This window comes from Microcaecilia unicolor, chromosome 1 (assembly GCF_901765095.1).
Source record: "Microcaecilia unicolor chromosome 1, aMicUni1.1, whole genome shotgun sequence".
In the NCBI taxonomy this organism is placed as follows: Eukaryota; Metazoa; Chordata; class Amphibia; order Gymnophiona; family Siphonopidae; genus Microcaecilia; species Microcaecilia unicolor.
This window is the reverse complement of record NC_044031.1, coordinates 730,848,545-730,863,033: the sequence shown is the minus strand read 5'-3', so window position 1 is coordinate 730,863,033 and position 14,489 is coordinate 730,848,545. Positions and strand designations below refer to the sequence as shown.

General features: G+C 43.7%; 1 protein-coding gene across 1 annotated transcript in view; it reads left to right on the top strand.

The window, feature by feature from the left end:
* The window catches only part of PPIP5K1 (diphosphoinositol pentakisphosphate kinase 1), a 283,513-nt gene that overhangs the window by 158,338 nt on the left and 110,686 nt on the right, over positions 1 to 14,489 (top strand). The window contains 3 exon segments of the mRNA XM_030189638.1: positions 3,801 to 3,917; positions 5,264 to 5,428; positions 12,759 to 12,908. Of these exon segments, the coding sequence (XP_030045498.1) occupies positions 3,801 to 3,917; positions 5,264 to 5,428; positions 12,759 to 12,908 (432 nt within the window).

Below are 14,489 nucleotides of genomic sequence, written 5' to 3'. Positions count from 1 at the left end.
AAAAGCCCTCTTTAACGTATATGCCTAATGCAGGAGAAGGACAAACTCTAGAGAGAAACCATCCCTAGACCCCCCCCCCCTCGTGGAGGACCCTGAAGCAGCCACCAAAGAAGAAGAGGGGAGTCCTGCAGGGAGAGCTGTAAAATCCGCCAAATCGCGCACAGGCTCTGAAACTGCCATCAGGTGACAGTTGGGAACCGCGTCGAGAAAAGGAGACAAAATGGCACATGTGCCAGAACTGTCAGTATGGGAAAGGGATGCCTCTAGAGCAGAAGTGCTGTTCCCCTTCGAACAGCCTGCCAAACACAGCCCCTTGGCAGATCTACAGCTCTCGCATCAGGAACACCTTTTACTGCCTCTGCTGCCATAACCGTGACTCCCACCGCGGAAAGAAGGAAGTCAGAAAAAGTCACCGAAGCAAGGCGGCTGGATTAAAATGACACCTCCCAGAGTAGACCTGCTGCCAAACAGACCCTCAGGCTAGCTAGGGCACCTTGCAGGCGAAACTCAGGGAAACTCCCTATGTGTTCCATTCCTGCTCCTCCCCGGTTCTGTACTCTTCTTCTTCTTTTTTTTTTTTTTTTAAATTGGTGAGGAAGGGAACAGCCAGAAAAAACACGCTGGTAGGCTAGGGGTGTGGGGTGAGGCAGGGACCCAGCCTAAGGATGGCCCAAGTGGGCAATCACCCCCAGACTTGACTGGCTAAAAATAGCCAGGGAGTAGCCCCAGTCATGAAGAATCCAGGAGCTGGTGAGAAATCGTCCACCACCTACTGGAGATAGAGATATACTGGCTAATGGAGGGGCTGGTCATCCAGTATCACTCACTTCAGCTTGTAATCTCTGTCTCCACCTGCTGGTAGATGGACGTAACCCACCAGTGACTGCATTCATCTGCTGCAGCTAAAGAAAAGAAAATTACCAGATAAGACATAATTTTACCTTTACATTCTAGGAAGGCACTGCTGATTAGCCCAGCTGGAAGCCTGATGAGTCAGCAGCTTCCCTCTCTGAGCACAGCCTTCCTGGCTTCGCAGTTCATAGCCTTCTGGGAATTGTAGTCAAACCCCTTTTATTTAAAACGTTTTTTTATTGGAACTTCATCAACTTGAACAACAACACATATGCCGCTATGCACTGACTACATCATACAGTCTTTACATACAATACAATACAAACAAGTATCCAGTGTTTTTCATTGTTTTATCCCCGTTTCCCCCCTCCCTCAGCCCCCCTTCCCCCCAAGCTACTTCAATGTCTCAATGCCCACAGATCAATGGCGCATCATTGTGTGTTCACCTGACCCCTCCCCCCCTCCCCCTCCCCCCCTGCATGTCTTCTATATGAACCCGTCCAGTCTTCTCCAGCCCCCATGGCAGTCCATTTAGCACTTAGCTCCGCGCCCGGGGTGAGATCTTTTGTATATATGTTCCCCAGACACTCAAGAATATCAGCTGTCATTTTGGTGTCAGTCGTGCCCCTCGCGCTTCCCAAAGCATGAGTTGGTGCAGCCTGTTCTTCCAATACCAATAAGAGGGAGGCATGTCCATTATCCAGTGATTGAGAATACACTTTTTCCCCACTATGCAGGCTTTACTCAGAAACAAACGTTCCCCTTGAGTACCAACCCCCCAATGCCCAAGGGTACCCAGCAACATTTTCTCAAAGGTGATGGCAATCGGATACCCTAGTACCAAGGAAAAAAAATACCTAAACCTGAACAGAGGATTTTTTTCTGTTTTGTCCACTTTTCTGACTGCATGCACAGTGGCCCCCAGGCTACATACCACATGGAAGGTGGTAGAACTAGAGGACATGAATTGAGGTTGGGCAGACTCAGGACTAATGACAGGAAGTATTTTTTCACGGAGAGGGTGGTGGATATGTGCAATGCCCTCCCGCGGAAGGTGGTGGAGATGAAAACTGTAATGGAATTCAAGCATGCGTGGGATAAACACAAAGGAATCCTGTTTAGAAGGAATGGTTCTGTGGAATCTTAGCGGAGATTGGGTGGCAACGCTGGTAATTGGGAAACAAAATGGGAGCTAGGCAGACGTCTACGATCTATGCCCTAATCGTGACTAAATAGATAGGGATGGGCTGTAGTATAAATTTTAAGGGGCTTCGACGTTAGCTTCAGAACTTAGTACAAGAGCAGTGCTGGGCAGACTTCTACGGTCTGTACCCTGAGAAAGGCAAGGACAAATCAAACTCAGGTATACAAATAAAGTATCACATACCATGTAAATGAGTTTATCTTGTTGGGCAGACTGGATGCTACTATGTTATAATAATAAAATTATTTGAAATTAAAAAAAAAAAAAGAAATTCAGTCATACATATAAATGTTTGAATTTTCTTTCATTCCAGATGGTAAGGATGTGTATTTCTTGTACTCGGCTCCTGTCACACTGGCAAATTTAACGTACAAATGTATTCGGTATAGGGCTGCATTTCAATTAAAATTTGTAATTGTGTTTAATTGCACAATTTAAAAAAATATATTTCCTACTGCAGCTCCTTTATGACTCTGACCAAGTCTCATAACCCACTATTGCCCCAGGTACAAAATAAGTATCTGTATTTAATATGTAAACTGCTTTGATTGTAACTACAGAAAGGCGGTATATCAGATCCCATCCCCCTTCCCTAAAGGACTGATAATCTCCCTCCTTCGCACCCCCAAATCCATCATCTCTCCTGTTCTCAACCTTCCCTCCCTCTCCTCTTCCCCTAGGTCCATTATCTCTTTTTCTTTTCTGGGCCCCATTATCTCTCTCTCCTTCTCTCTTTCCCTTCCCTTGTCCAGCATCTCTCCCTCCCTCCCCTCCACCCTCATAAGCAGTGACACAAACTAGGCAGTGAGCAGCATCAAGCTCTTTTCGTGGTTTCTGGAGCTCAATGCCTCGGTTATAGCTTCCATCAGTGACCCCTCTAGTTCTACTTGCAGCTCACACCTCTCCCCCCACCCAGGGTTCAGCATCTGCCTCCCCCCCAATACCCCTGCTGGTCTACCTTAAAGATGGTCTTTTGCTGGTCCTCAGAGTGGCAGTATTGCACATATGCTGCCTGTGGCCTACTCCAAAGCCATTCCTCTGGCCCATCCCACCTCCTCTGCCGTCACTTCCTGTTTCTGCCTGGACGGAACAGGTCAGAGGGAAAGCTTTGGACCAGGTAACAGGCAGCATATGTGTAACGGTGCCGCTGGCAAGGATCAACAGAAGACCATCTTTTAGGTGGACTGGCATGGGTGATGTTTAATCGCAAATAGGGAGAAAGGTGTTGGATTGCACTGAGGATAAGGGTTGGGAGTGGAAGAGAGCAGAAGAGATGTTTGGAGGATACAGGAGACACTGTAATGGGATTATTTTTTTTAAATCACAATTAATGATTTAATGCATTAGTTGCAGAGTTAACTGCAATTGAAGTGCAGCCCTAATTCCATATCTTGTCATTTTCCCTCTAAATCAATCTCCCTTCTCCTGATGTTTTCGAAGTGGGAAAAAACATAAAAATAATAAAATTATATTACCATCTAACAGTTTATGTGGCAGAACCTGCAAGGTTTTGCACACCTGAGGGGATTTCTGTGAGCATTCAGTTTAATGCTATGGACAAAATCATTGTTTTCACAATTTTCTTTTTCTTTGTGAGGTTTTTTCATCAAGTCTCATTTTAGGTAAAATATTTGAGTTTATAGGTTGCAGAAGGATTAAGAAGTCCTTGATGCAGGGTCTGAATGCCATGTTTTTGGATATCAAAGTTCAGATCCCAAGCTGTGTTCAATTCTTGTAATTTCAGGATCCTTCTTCAGAGGAACGTTTTCATGTGGAGCTGCATTTCAGTCCTGGCGTGAAGGGCTGTGAAGAAGATGAAAATGCACCCACAGGATGTGGATTTCGGCCTGCATCAGCAGAGGTAAGTTATCCAATTTTTGACGTACATTTTGCTGATGTGAGTGTGCTGTACTTACTCTGCTTTCAGAATACATTTATTTTGCAAAAAACACAAAATGGGAGAAGCTTTAGTGAAAGTGCATCTGTCGTGTGATGGCAGATGTGATAGTTGTAAAGATAGTAACACCATGGAGTTTGGTTTTCAGTGGCTGCAGCCTCCAGGTAAAGTAAACCACTTTATCTTAATTGTAAATTCAGTGGTGCTAGCTGTTAAATGGCGCTACTGAATGTATGTCTTATGTAGTAATCACATCACCATTTTTATGCATAGGAAAGGCATAACTTATGTTTAGAAGTTCTGTACAAAATGGCTGAATTTCACCACTATGCATATAATTTTACAGCCTGCTTCTGGCCCACCTCGAACTCCCTCTACCAGTCTGCATGCATATTTTGTAATTTTTCCCCATTCTAAAATGCTCCCATTGCCGCTCACTTTTTATGCTTCTAAATTTAGGAATTTAGTGAACTTGTTAGTATAAATCTAGGTGTTCAGCCCTAGTAAATTTTCAAAGAGACCAATTAAGGAGCATAACCCTCAAAGCTAGGAGTATAAACCCTTCTAATATCAGGCCCTTTCTTACAGTTATCAAAACTAGAGGCCGACTGAACCAGGTCCCCCCCCCCCCTCCCCATGACCAGACAGCCTTCCCTCCCTCTGGATCCACCCATCCGCCCCTTCTCCCTCTTCCTTGGGCCTGCCTTAAACCCTGGTGGTCTAATGGTCTAACTGGTAACTGGACAGGAGTGATCCCCAGTCAGTCAGTCCTACCCCTGCCATCTCCACTGTCAAAATAGTTGCTAAGTCCTTGAGCAGCAGTCTCGCAAGACTGCCACTGAAAGTAGAGATGGCAGGTGCAAGAGCGACTGGGGTTCTTTCCTGCTCCACTGAGGCTACTAGACCACCAGGGCTCCTAATGTAGGCCCAGGGAGGGCCTATGGGTGGTAGGAGGGCATTGGGTGGTTTTGGTTGGGGTGGGGGGAAGAGGCAGAGAGCAGGCAACGATTTTTGTCGTGGGAGTTTTGATTTCAGCCAAAATTGCACCGGCATTTTCAGCCAAAACTAAAACATGGGTAAATTGGAATTTTGTGCTGATTTTGACACCAAAATTGAAATTTGGTTGACCTCTAATTAGAACATTCACTTCCCACAGACCAGTTTCCTTTTTAAATCAATCTATATTCCTCTTTCTTTGTCTTGCTGTCTCTTGCTTATATTCTGTGATTGATCTTTCTTCCTTCACCAGAGGTTTCAGTATATTTACTGTATTTCCTGGAAATATTGCTATTCATTTGATATCAATACAGAATGAAGATAAGAAGCCAAATCAGGGCAGTCTAGAAGATCTCTCCAAAGTGAAGGGGACAGATGAAGTGGACAGATCTTTACTGATGTCACCTCTACCCTCTGAACTAATCAGTGTTCAACGAAAATCCCCGCTGACCCGTGCTAGGAAAACTGGGTCCATGGAGGTAATGCAACAGAAAATGGGATAGAAACAATCATTCAAGCATATCTCAGAATATGTAACATCTCCATTTCACTGATGAGTAAGCAGCTCTCAAAAATATCATTACTTTATTTAACTTTGGCAGATGGTGGGATTTAACACTGACTTCTGCTTTCACAGTGCGATGTCAAGTTCTTTTTAAGGTCTTGCACCATAGAGCACCTATTCAGTTTCTTTGTGTACTGTGAGCTATACACCTCCCAATGCTACTTTGCTATTGGATTGGAAAATTAACAGTGAAGGGGATCCAGTTTTTCTAGATGGGTGATCTGTGGGCATCACAATACAGTAAAATCTGTGATTTTGGAACATACTACTTTATTCTGATCTGACTTGATGCACCTAACTTGTTGAATACATTTAAATCAGCTGATTCTGTGATTGAAACCTATGTGTTTGTAAGCTTTGATTCAAACTTACGTTCAGTTGTAATGAGGTTGCCTGAAACAGAAGATTAAATGGTAGAGGGGAGAACAGCTACAATTTTTTATTTCACCCATTCATTCCTTCAGCCTGAATACTAACTATTGAATTTAACTGGTTTGACTGAGTTGCGGTGGGGGGGGCAAATAGTGTAGTTTGTACCCGAGTGAGCTGATCAGGGATTGACAGTAATCAAACAATATTCTAGAGAGAAAGAATGAGTAAAAGAGTGAACTGGGAACCCCTGTTTGATTCAGCAACCATAAAAGGAAAGAGACCAGCCAAAGAGAATATAAAAGAAGTTATCTGCTTTGGCTTTTGAGCAAAGGACAAAATTGGAAGTGGTATGATAGCTGATAGTCAAAATTTGGGTTAGATCAAAGAAGTGAGTGTAATCTATATAGGGGCATAGATACATAAAATATCTGGTGGGGTTAGTCTGGTAGAAACATAAAAAGAATGAAAACGAGTATCTGTTTATAGAACTTAAAAAAGAATTGGGAGCATAATGAAAGTGGTGAATGCTGCTTGTTTGAAATATGCTGAAGAGTAGAGTCTCTATTTTTGGAAAGTTGTGTGCCCAAATCTCTGACTAGCATGCAAATTTGTAGGCACTACTTTAAGAATAAGGTTAGCTATGCGTAAAACTTAATATAATAATGAGCTGCTGATTGCCCTTAACCAATTTTTCCGTTATGTAGCTTCCCACTATTCCAGAACCTCTGGGATAGTTGTGTCCATAAACCAGCAGGTGGAGATAGGTCTGAGCTCAGTTTTCAGTTCTCTGTCTCTCTTGGCATCTAATCTAGCTCTTCAGTATTTTCTGTCTCCAGCAGGTGGATGGACACACTTTTCAACCTCTGGTTCTGAGTGATTTACTCCTGGTCCAGTTGAAGCTTTGCAGGTGGCTTGAGTCTGCAGAGTCATAGCTGGAGATCTTCAGATCCTTGTCTGTGGTGCCCCACAAATTTACTTCTTCCCTCCCTTTACCCTCTCCCCTGTTTTCAGCGGAGTTCTCCTTTTCCAGGACAACAATCTTAAAAAAATAAAAAAGAAGGAAAGAGGTTTGTTGGAGAGCATGAGACAGAGTATCAGACCTGAGACTTTCTTATCTGGGGTAAGACTTGTGGAGACTGTGAACTTCAGGGCAGCAGCCGGCAGTGGTAAGTCAAACTAAAATTTGACTCAGAACCGCTTGGAGGGCTGAAAGTTCTACTTGTTGCAGGGGAGAAATACTGATTCACTGCTTGGGAAACGTGCTGCGCTTGTGACAGTTGGGGTAAATGGCAACTCCCACGGAGGCAGTTAAGCACTGTTTGTGCTGTGGGACCCGCCGGCATCGGAACATTACAGTGCGTGCAAGCCGGGAATCCCACAGGATGCATTCAGCTGCATCGGTATCTTTGTTTTTTTCCAGCATTTATATTATTCTTACACTAGGCCTATTCACTTAAGCAGGGACAGTCAGAGTTGCTGCAAGGTGCATCAGTTTCTCGCCCCACTGCCCCTTCAGCTCCTAAGAGATCTCATTTAGACCTCCAGGAGTGGGCAGATGAGGCTATCTCTGCTTTTCCCTCCTTATCTGATGTGGCCTTGGTCTATTCAGAGGAGCCATCGTTGAAGGAGCTGTTAAGAAGGGAGAGCATCTGAACATCATGAGGTTGTTTCATAAAGAGGAACTCAGGATTCTTATTTCTGAGGCACTGATGGTGCTTTCCATTGAGGAGCCTTCTGCTTCATGTCAGGAGTTCCATGTTCGTCAATTTTGAGGAGGCTTAGAAGTCCTGAGGCCTTTCCGAAGCAGCCAGTCAGGACCTGATTCCAGCAGAATGGGTCTCACTGGACGCGGAGCTGAGAGTGGGAAGAGTCATAACTCACCTCTACCCATTAGTTCCAGAGGAGAAAGGTAACTAACTTGCAGCACCCCAGGGTGGGCTCCTTGGTTACGACGGTGACTAAGAATACCACCTTGCCGGTGGAATGGGTATTGCCCTAAAAGACCTATAGGATAAGAAGCTAGAAGGCTTGCTGAAACAAGCCTTTGAAGCAGCCTCTTTGGGCCTTCAAGTGACTGTGTGCAGCTTGTTCATGGCTAGAGCATGCCTGAAGTGGCATCAGCAGTCGGCAACACAAGATGGGTGCCATAATGCCCTGCTGGAAGCTGGATTAGCCTACTTGTCGGATGCTGTTTATGACAGGTTGTGACCTGCAGTGTGTCTTTGGCTGTCTCATCATGTTGGTAGCTCTGGTTGTAGCATTGGGCAGCAGGTGCATCGTCTGTCACGTCTAGTTAAACTGCCCTTTCAGGGTAAGTGACTGTTTTGAGAAGATCTCAGTAATTTGATGAAAGAACTGGGGGAAACTAAGCCACAATGGTTGCCGGAGGATAGGCCAAAAAACTCTGGTCGTCCGTCTTCAGGGGTCTCTCGTTCTCGATTTCAAGACAGCAGATGGTACAGGCCTGTTCGTCAGCCATACGGTCAGAAGTCCGACTTTCAGGTACACCAATCTTCCTTTCATGCGGACAGGAAGTCCTCTCAGCCAGATAGAGTGCCCAAAGCCTCCAGAGCTTTGCTGTGGTCCACTCTTCTCTTCCTCTGGTGGGAGTATAGCTTCAGGAGTTCGGGTCAAAATTACATCAGACCAGTGGGTTCTGGATATTCTTACATAAGGTTACAAGTTAGAGTTCTCCCACCTGGTTGCTCCTTTCTTCTTGCAGTCTCCTTGTTGAAAGGGAACCAAGACGGTCAAGGTTCAGGCCACTGTAGATTCCTTGCTGGCACTCCAGACCATTGTTCCAGTTCCCCAGGCTGAACAGGGACAAGGCAGATATTCCGTCTACTTCATTGTCCCAAAGAAGGAAGGCACCTTTCATCCAGTCTTAGATCACAAAAGTCTAAACCACTACCTCCGAGTGTCCCTCTTTTACATGGGGACACTAAGAGCAGCCATAGCCTCGGTTCAAGGGGAGAATTTCTCACCACCCTCGATCTCAAGGAGGCGGACTTTATGGTCGCTGCATCAGAGGTTTCTATGTGTTGTGGTGCAGGGTCATTACTTCCAGTTCAGGGCTTTGCCTTTCAGTCTCACCATGGCTCCAAGAATGTTTGCCAAGGTTATGGTGGTGGTGGGTGGTGACAGCCTTCCTTTGGTGCCAGGGGCTCATTTGTGCATTGTGTGCATTGTCCTATCTGGACTGCGAGGTGGTGATGGACAAAGTTTTTTTTTTTTTTTTAATTTATAGAAGTCTTTATTGAGCATTATAAAACCGGTACAATACTTACTCAGCTCAATACAGTACAATAATCCACACGTATGCTTAATCAAACAATGAGTACTTGACAGAAGAAAGCACCGGCTGAATAGCAATGTTATAACAAATACTAATTCTACTTCAAAATTTTACAGTTTTATTGTAGGATGGACAAAGTTTTAATTGTTTTAATTATTAAGCAGTTCAGCTTTATCCTTATCCTCTTCCACATATTTGTCTCCCTCAACTTTGAGCCTCACAGTGCTATTATGGCACTTCCTCTTGTCAGTTACATATCTGAAAAAGGTCTTATCCCCCAATTTTACCATATTAGCTATCATTTCTTCCATTTGCCGTTTCGCTTTCCTGATAACTTTTCCAGCTTCTCTTTGCTTATTCAGGTATTCTTTCCTGTCTTCATCTTTCTGAGACGACTCAGACGATGTATGGTAGACCAAGACCCGTTTAAGGAGGACTGTGTTCTTGAGGAGCTATTCAAACTAAAAGTAGACAGAACGATGGGGCCTGATGGGATGCACTCGAGGGTGCTCAAGGAACTCGGAGAAGTTCCGCGGCTCAGCTGACTGACTTTTTCAATGCTTCCTTAGAAACTGAAGTGGTCCCGAAGGACTGGAGAAGAGTGAATGTGGTTCTTTTGCATAAGTGTGAAAATAAGGAGGAGGTTGGGAATTACAGACCTGTCATTCTAACCTCTGTGGTGAATAAGCTAATGGAAAAGCTACTAAAGCAGAGGACTGTGAGATTTCTCAAATTGAATGGAAATGCAGGGCCCAAGGCAGCATGGTTTTACTAGTGTTAGGTCGTGTCATACGAATCTGTCTTCTTCGACTGGGTGACCAAACAGTTGGACGTGGGAGGGGCGCTTGATGTGGTATACTTGGATTTCAGCAAATCCTTTGACACGGTTCCGCACAGGCAACTGATAAATAAATTGAGTGCCCTCAGTATGGGACTTAGAGTAACTGATTGGGTTAAAAATTGGTTGAATGGAAGGAGACAGAGGATAGTGGTAAATGCAGTTTGCTCTGAAGAAAAGGATGTTGTCAGTGGAGTACCACAGGGATCGGTCCTTGGGCCAGCTCTTTTTAACATCTTTGTGAGCAATATTGCAGAAGGGCTATCTGGTAAGGTTTGTCTCTGCGAATGATACCAAACTCTGCAACAGGGTGGACACCCTGGAGGGTGTGAATGACATGAGGAAGGACCTAGCGAAGCTGGAGGAATGGGCTGATATTTGGCAACTAAGATTTAATCCCGAAAAAATGCAGGGTCATGCACTTGGATTCAGAAGAATCCAAGGGAACGGTACAGAATAAGGGGTGAAGTCCTTCAGTGTACGAAAGAAGAGCGGGACTTGGGGGTGATTGTGTCTGATGACCTTTAAGCTTCCAAATAGGTAGAAAAAGCGATGGTCAAAACCAGAAGGATGCTTGGGTGCATAAAGAGGGATGACCAGCAGGAAAAAGGAGGTGATAGTGCCATTGTATAAGTCTCTGGTGAGGCCCCATTTGGAGTACTGTGTGCAGTACTGGAGACTGCACCTACGAAAAGATATAAATAGGATGGAGTCTGTCCAGAGAACCACTACAAAATTAGTAAGCGGTCTTGAACACAAAAATTATAGGGACAGGCTTATGAACCTCAATATGTATACACTGGGAGAGAGAGAGGAGTCATGATAGAGACGTTTAAATATCTCAAGGGCATTAATGTACAGGAAGTGAGCCCTTTTCAACTGAAGGAGAACGCGGGAATGAGGGGGCATATGATGAAGTTAAGAGGGAATAGGCTTAGGAGTAATCTGTTATTTCATGGAAAGGGTGGTGGAGGCATGGAATGGCCTCCCGGCGGAGGTTGTGGAATCAAGGACTGTGTCAGAATTTAAAAAGGCATGTGGGATCACTTAGGAAAAGGAAGAGTTAGGGGTTACAGAGGATGAGCAAACTGCATGGGTCATAAGGTCTTTATCTGCCGTCATGTTTCTATGTTTCTAAAGTTGTCCGTCTTCTGTAGTTGTTGAGTTGGGTGATCAATTTCAAGAAGAACAGATTAACATCATAGCAGATGCTGGAGTATCTTGGCATTCTATTCGACACAGCATGGGAGAGGATCTTCCCCACGAAGCACAGGAGGTCAAATCTGGTTCAACATATTTGTGTTCTCACTTAAGGTAGGTCTAGGTTTTGAGGTCAATGACGATGGTGATAGAAATGGTATTGGCAAGTGCTCATATTCCATTCCATTCAAATCATATATTCCGCTGTATCTCCAAATGATTCATGTGGGTAGTGGGCCGCTTGCATAGTTGAACCTTAATTTAGTCTTTCGGGCTCTTCAGAAGCCTCCTTTTGAACCACTCCAGAAGTCTTCCTTGAAAGATATTATGCTAAAGACAGCTGTCTTGGTGGCTGTTGTGTCAGCACGTATGGTTTCAGATCTCCAGGCTCTCTTGTCAGGGATCCTTTCCTTCTCTTTTCGGAGACAGGGAAAAATAATAAAATGGTTCAGAGTTGGTGGCACCAGGATCCCATCCACTCTACGGATTGATTTTGAGAATCCCATAGGTTTCTGGAATAGTGGGAAGTTACATAATGGAAGGAGAAATTAGGTCTTACCTGATAATTCTCTTATCATTTAGGCCTTCCTACTATTCCAGAGGCCCGTCTGAAGTTTCTGAGATGTTTAGTTGGTGCGAGGTAATGGGTCAGATAACGACTGTCACCGTGCATGGTACTTCCTTCATATTTCTTGTTTTCTACAAGTTGTCCATAGAGAAAGAGGTCCAGTTTGCTCATCTGATTAGTATTAGGTTAGTGAGTTGTTTAAGGTTGTTGTGTTCTGAACTTCTCCTCACTGCTTGTCTACGTAACTACTGAGGAGCTGGACTGGACGCCAAGAGAGAGATCTCAGTTCAGTTTTTAGTTCTCTCTCTCTCTGCTTGCTGGTTGATGGACACAACTATCCCACAGGTGAGTCCTAATTTCTCCTTGTCTATAATTGTCGTTAATTGGTACTAATTGACAGTTAATGTGTGTAACTAGAAAGGTACTCTGTATAAGTTGTGCACTGAAATGCCAGAGCACGTTCAATTTGGTCGAGGACCTGAGAGGGGCATGGGGGGGGGTCGGAGGGGGGGTGCCAAGCAGTTAGAATACCAGCATGAGCCAACCACTTATGCCAGCCATTGAGCTAGTATAAGTGCTTGGATCTAACCTTAGGCACATAAATGTAGACGAATGCTAGTATTCTATAACAGATTGCATGCACAATTGCTGTAATAGAATTCGCACTTAGCACGTATCATCCCAGCATCTAACTTTATGTGATCTGTAGAAATTTATCCTAAGTATGTCCATGAGCCATATATGTAGTAGAAATATAGAGAAATTTGATATAGAATGACAAGTGTTTTCTTTGGGAATATTTGTTTTCAAGCAATCAGGTAGTATAAGTTAAGAGAAGGTTTTTACTACATGTGGTACATCGGGCAGTAAGTGTGATGTTTTATATAACATGGTGGTTTCATGGTTTTCCAAAGCCTGTTTCCAGATAGCTGTAACAGGGTTGTACTCTCTGTTCCTGGGTTTGATTACAGGTGATGAACATCCAGTGTACAGGGAATATCGAATTCACGTCCCAAAAGGGGCGGCGGCGACGAAGATCAGGAGACCACCATCACTCCCCATCTTCCATCACTCTACAGCCCCGGGCCATGTCCATCACTAATCTGGCATCATGGCGACAGGTGTCTTTCTTTTTCGTTCAGTTACTCAGATTTTTCCTTGGACGTTATCTTTCTCTAACATTCACCTCCCTTTCTACCCCTTCACTTCCTTTTCTCTGTGTCTCGTGCTGAAAACCCTCACAGCCTGAAAACTGAGGACACAGCTAAAGTCTAGAGCTATAAAAATAGAAATCCAGGGTTTGAGGTGTGTTTCAAATTATTTATTTATTTATTTGTTCATTTTGGTTTTATTATTCACAGAAGCAGAATCTAACTCAGTACTGAAATTACTACACTTGAGTTTCCAGCATTCATCTGGGTCAGGGTCTCTGCTTTCATTGGTAGATGAGACCATTTGAATTTAACCCTTTCTGGGTTCCTTGCACAGTGTATTAATAAGCATAGCTAATTTTGAATTACCATTGAACTCGAGAGCAGAAAAGGCCCCGTTTATTGACCGAATCTCCCTGTTTCATACTGTAATACCAGAGAGTTAAAAAGTTACCTGCCTTAATTCAGTTTGAATTTTACTGTTACGACAACATGAATTCAGTGCTTGCCCTTCTTTGTGTTGAAGAGAGGACAGTGTGATCATGAAGGAGGTACTCTGTTATCTCCTGCTCCATATCTCTTGCCAATGTTGCACCAAAATAATCATACTAAAAAGAGCCATGTACGAATAACAAGCCATAAACAGTACTGCCACTTGGCCTGCATCTAAACCGTAGGCTTCTTGTGTCTACAGTCAGGTCGTTGTATCTACAGATGTGGGGATATCAGAATGTGCAAAGGGATCGCAAAAGACTCTGCTTTCTATCATTTACCTGTTTAACAAATAATACATGCCAACTCATCAAAAATGACTTAACTTCTCAGTTTCTGAAAAAGGATCTAAAGCATTATTAAAGTGTCTGTGAAGAGAGTACACACAAAATCCAGTTCAGAAAATGATAGCTATAATTATACTTTTCTGCAAGGATGAACCAAAACGTTTGATGGAGAAATAACCTGAATATTGGGGATGACAAACACTATTCATCTGCATGTGGTTAAATGATGTTCATGTAAACATTTTCCACTAAAGATGCCCTTAGTTCACAGTCCTATCCTACTAATTTTACAATATTTACAAACATCCACATGCAGACGTAGGGGAGATCAGTGCCTTTGATATAATTGTATTCACAATTGTCTATAACTTCATCATGGTAAGTTCTGACTAGGCCACCGTTTCTGCATAAGAGCCTACATTGAGGGGGGGGGGGGGGGGGAGGAAGTACAGAAATGTCCCTGTTGAATCAGAAAGGTGCTCTGTCACTACAGCAGTGGATCATGGTACACTCTGCTAAACATAGTGACATATGATAATAGAAAGCTGCTTTCCTTTCTTCTTCCCTAGCTGTTCATGTCATACTTTCTACATCTGTTCAGCTACAGCAATACCTAGATCTGGTTTGCAGGAGATTTCCTTTCATCAGCAAATTATGTGTATAAAAGGGTTTTGCTTTTTGATATGCGGTTTTGTTACCCACTGCTGAGCATCAGTACTTAGTGTTCTGCCCTCCACTACAGTTCTTTTTTTTTTTCTTTCTTGATGGAGTT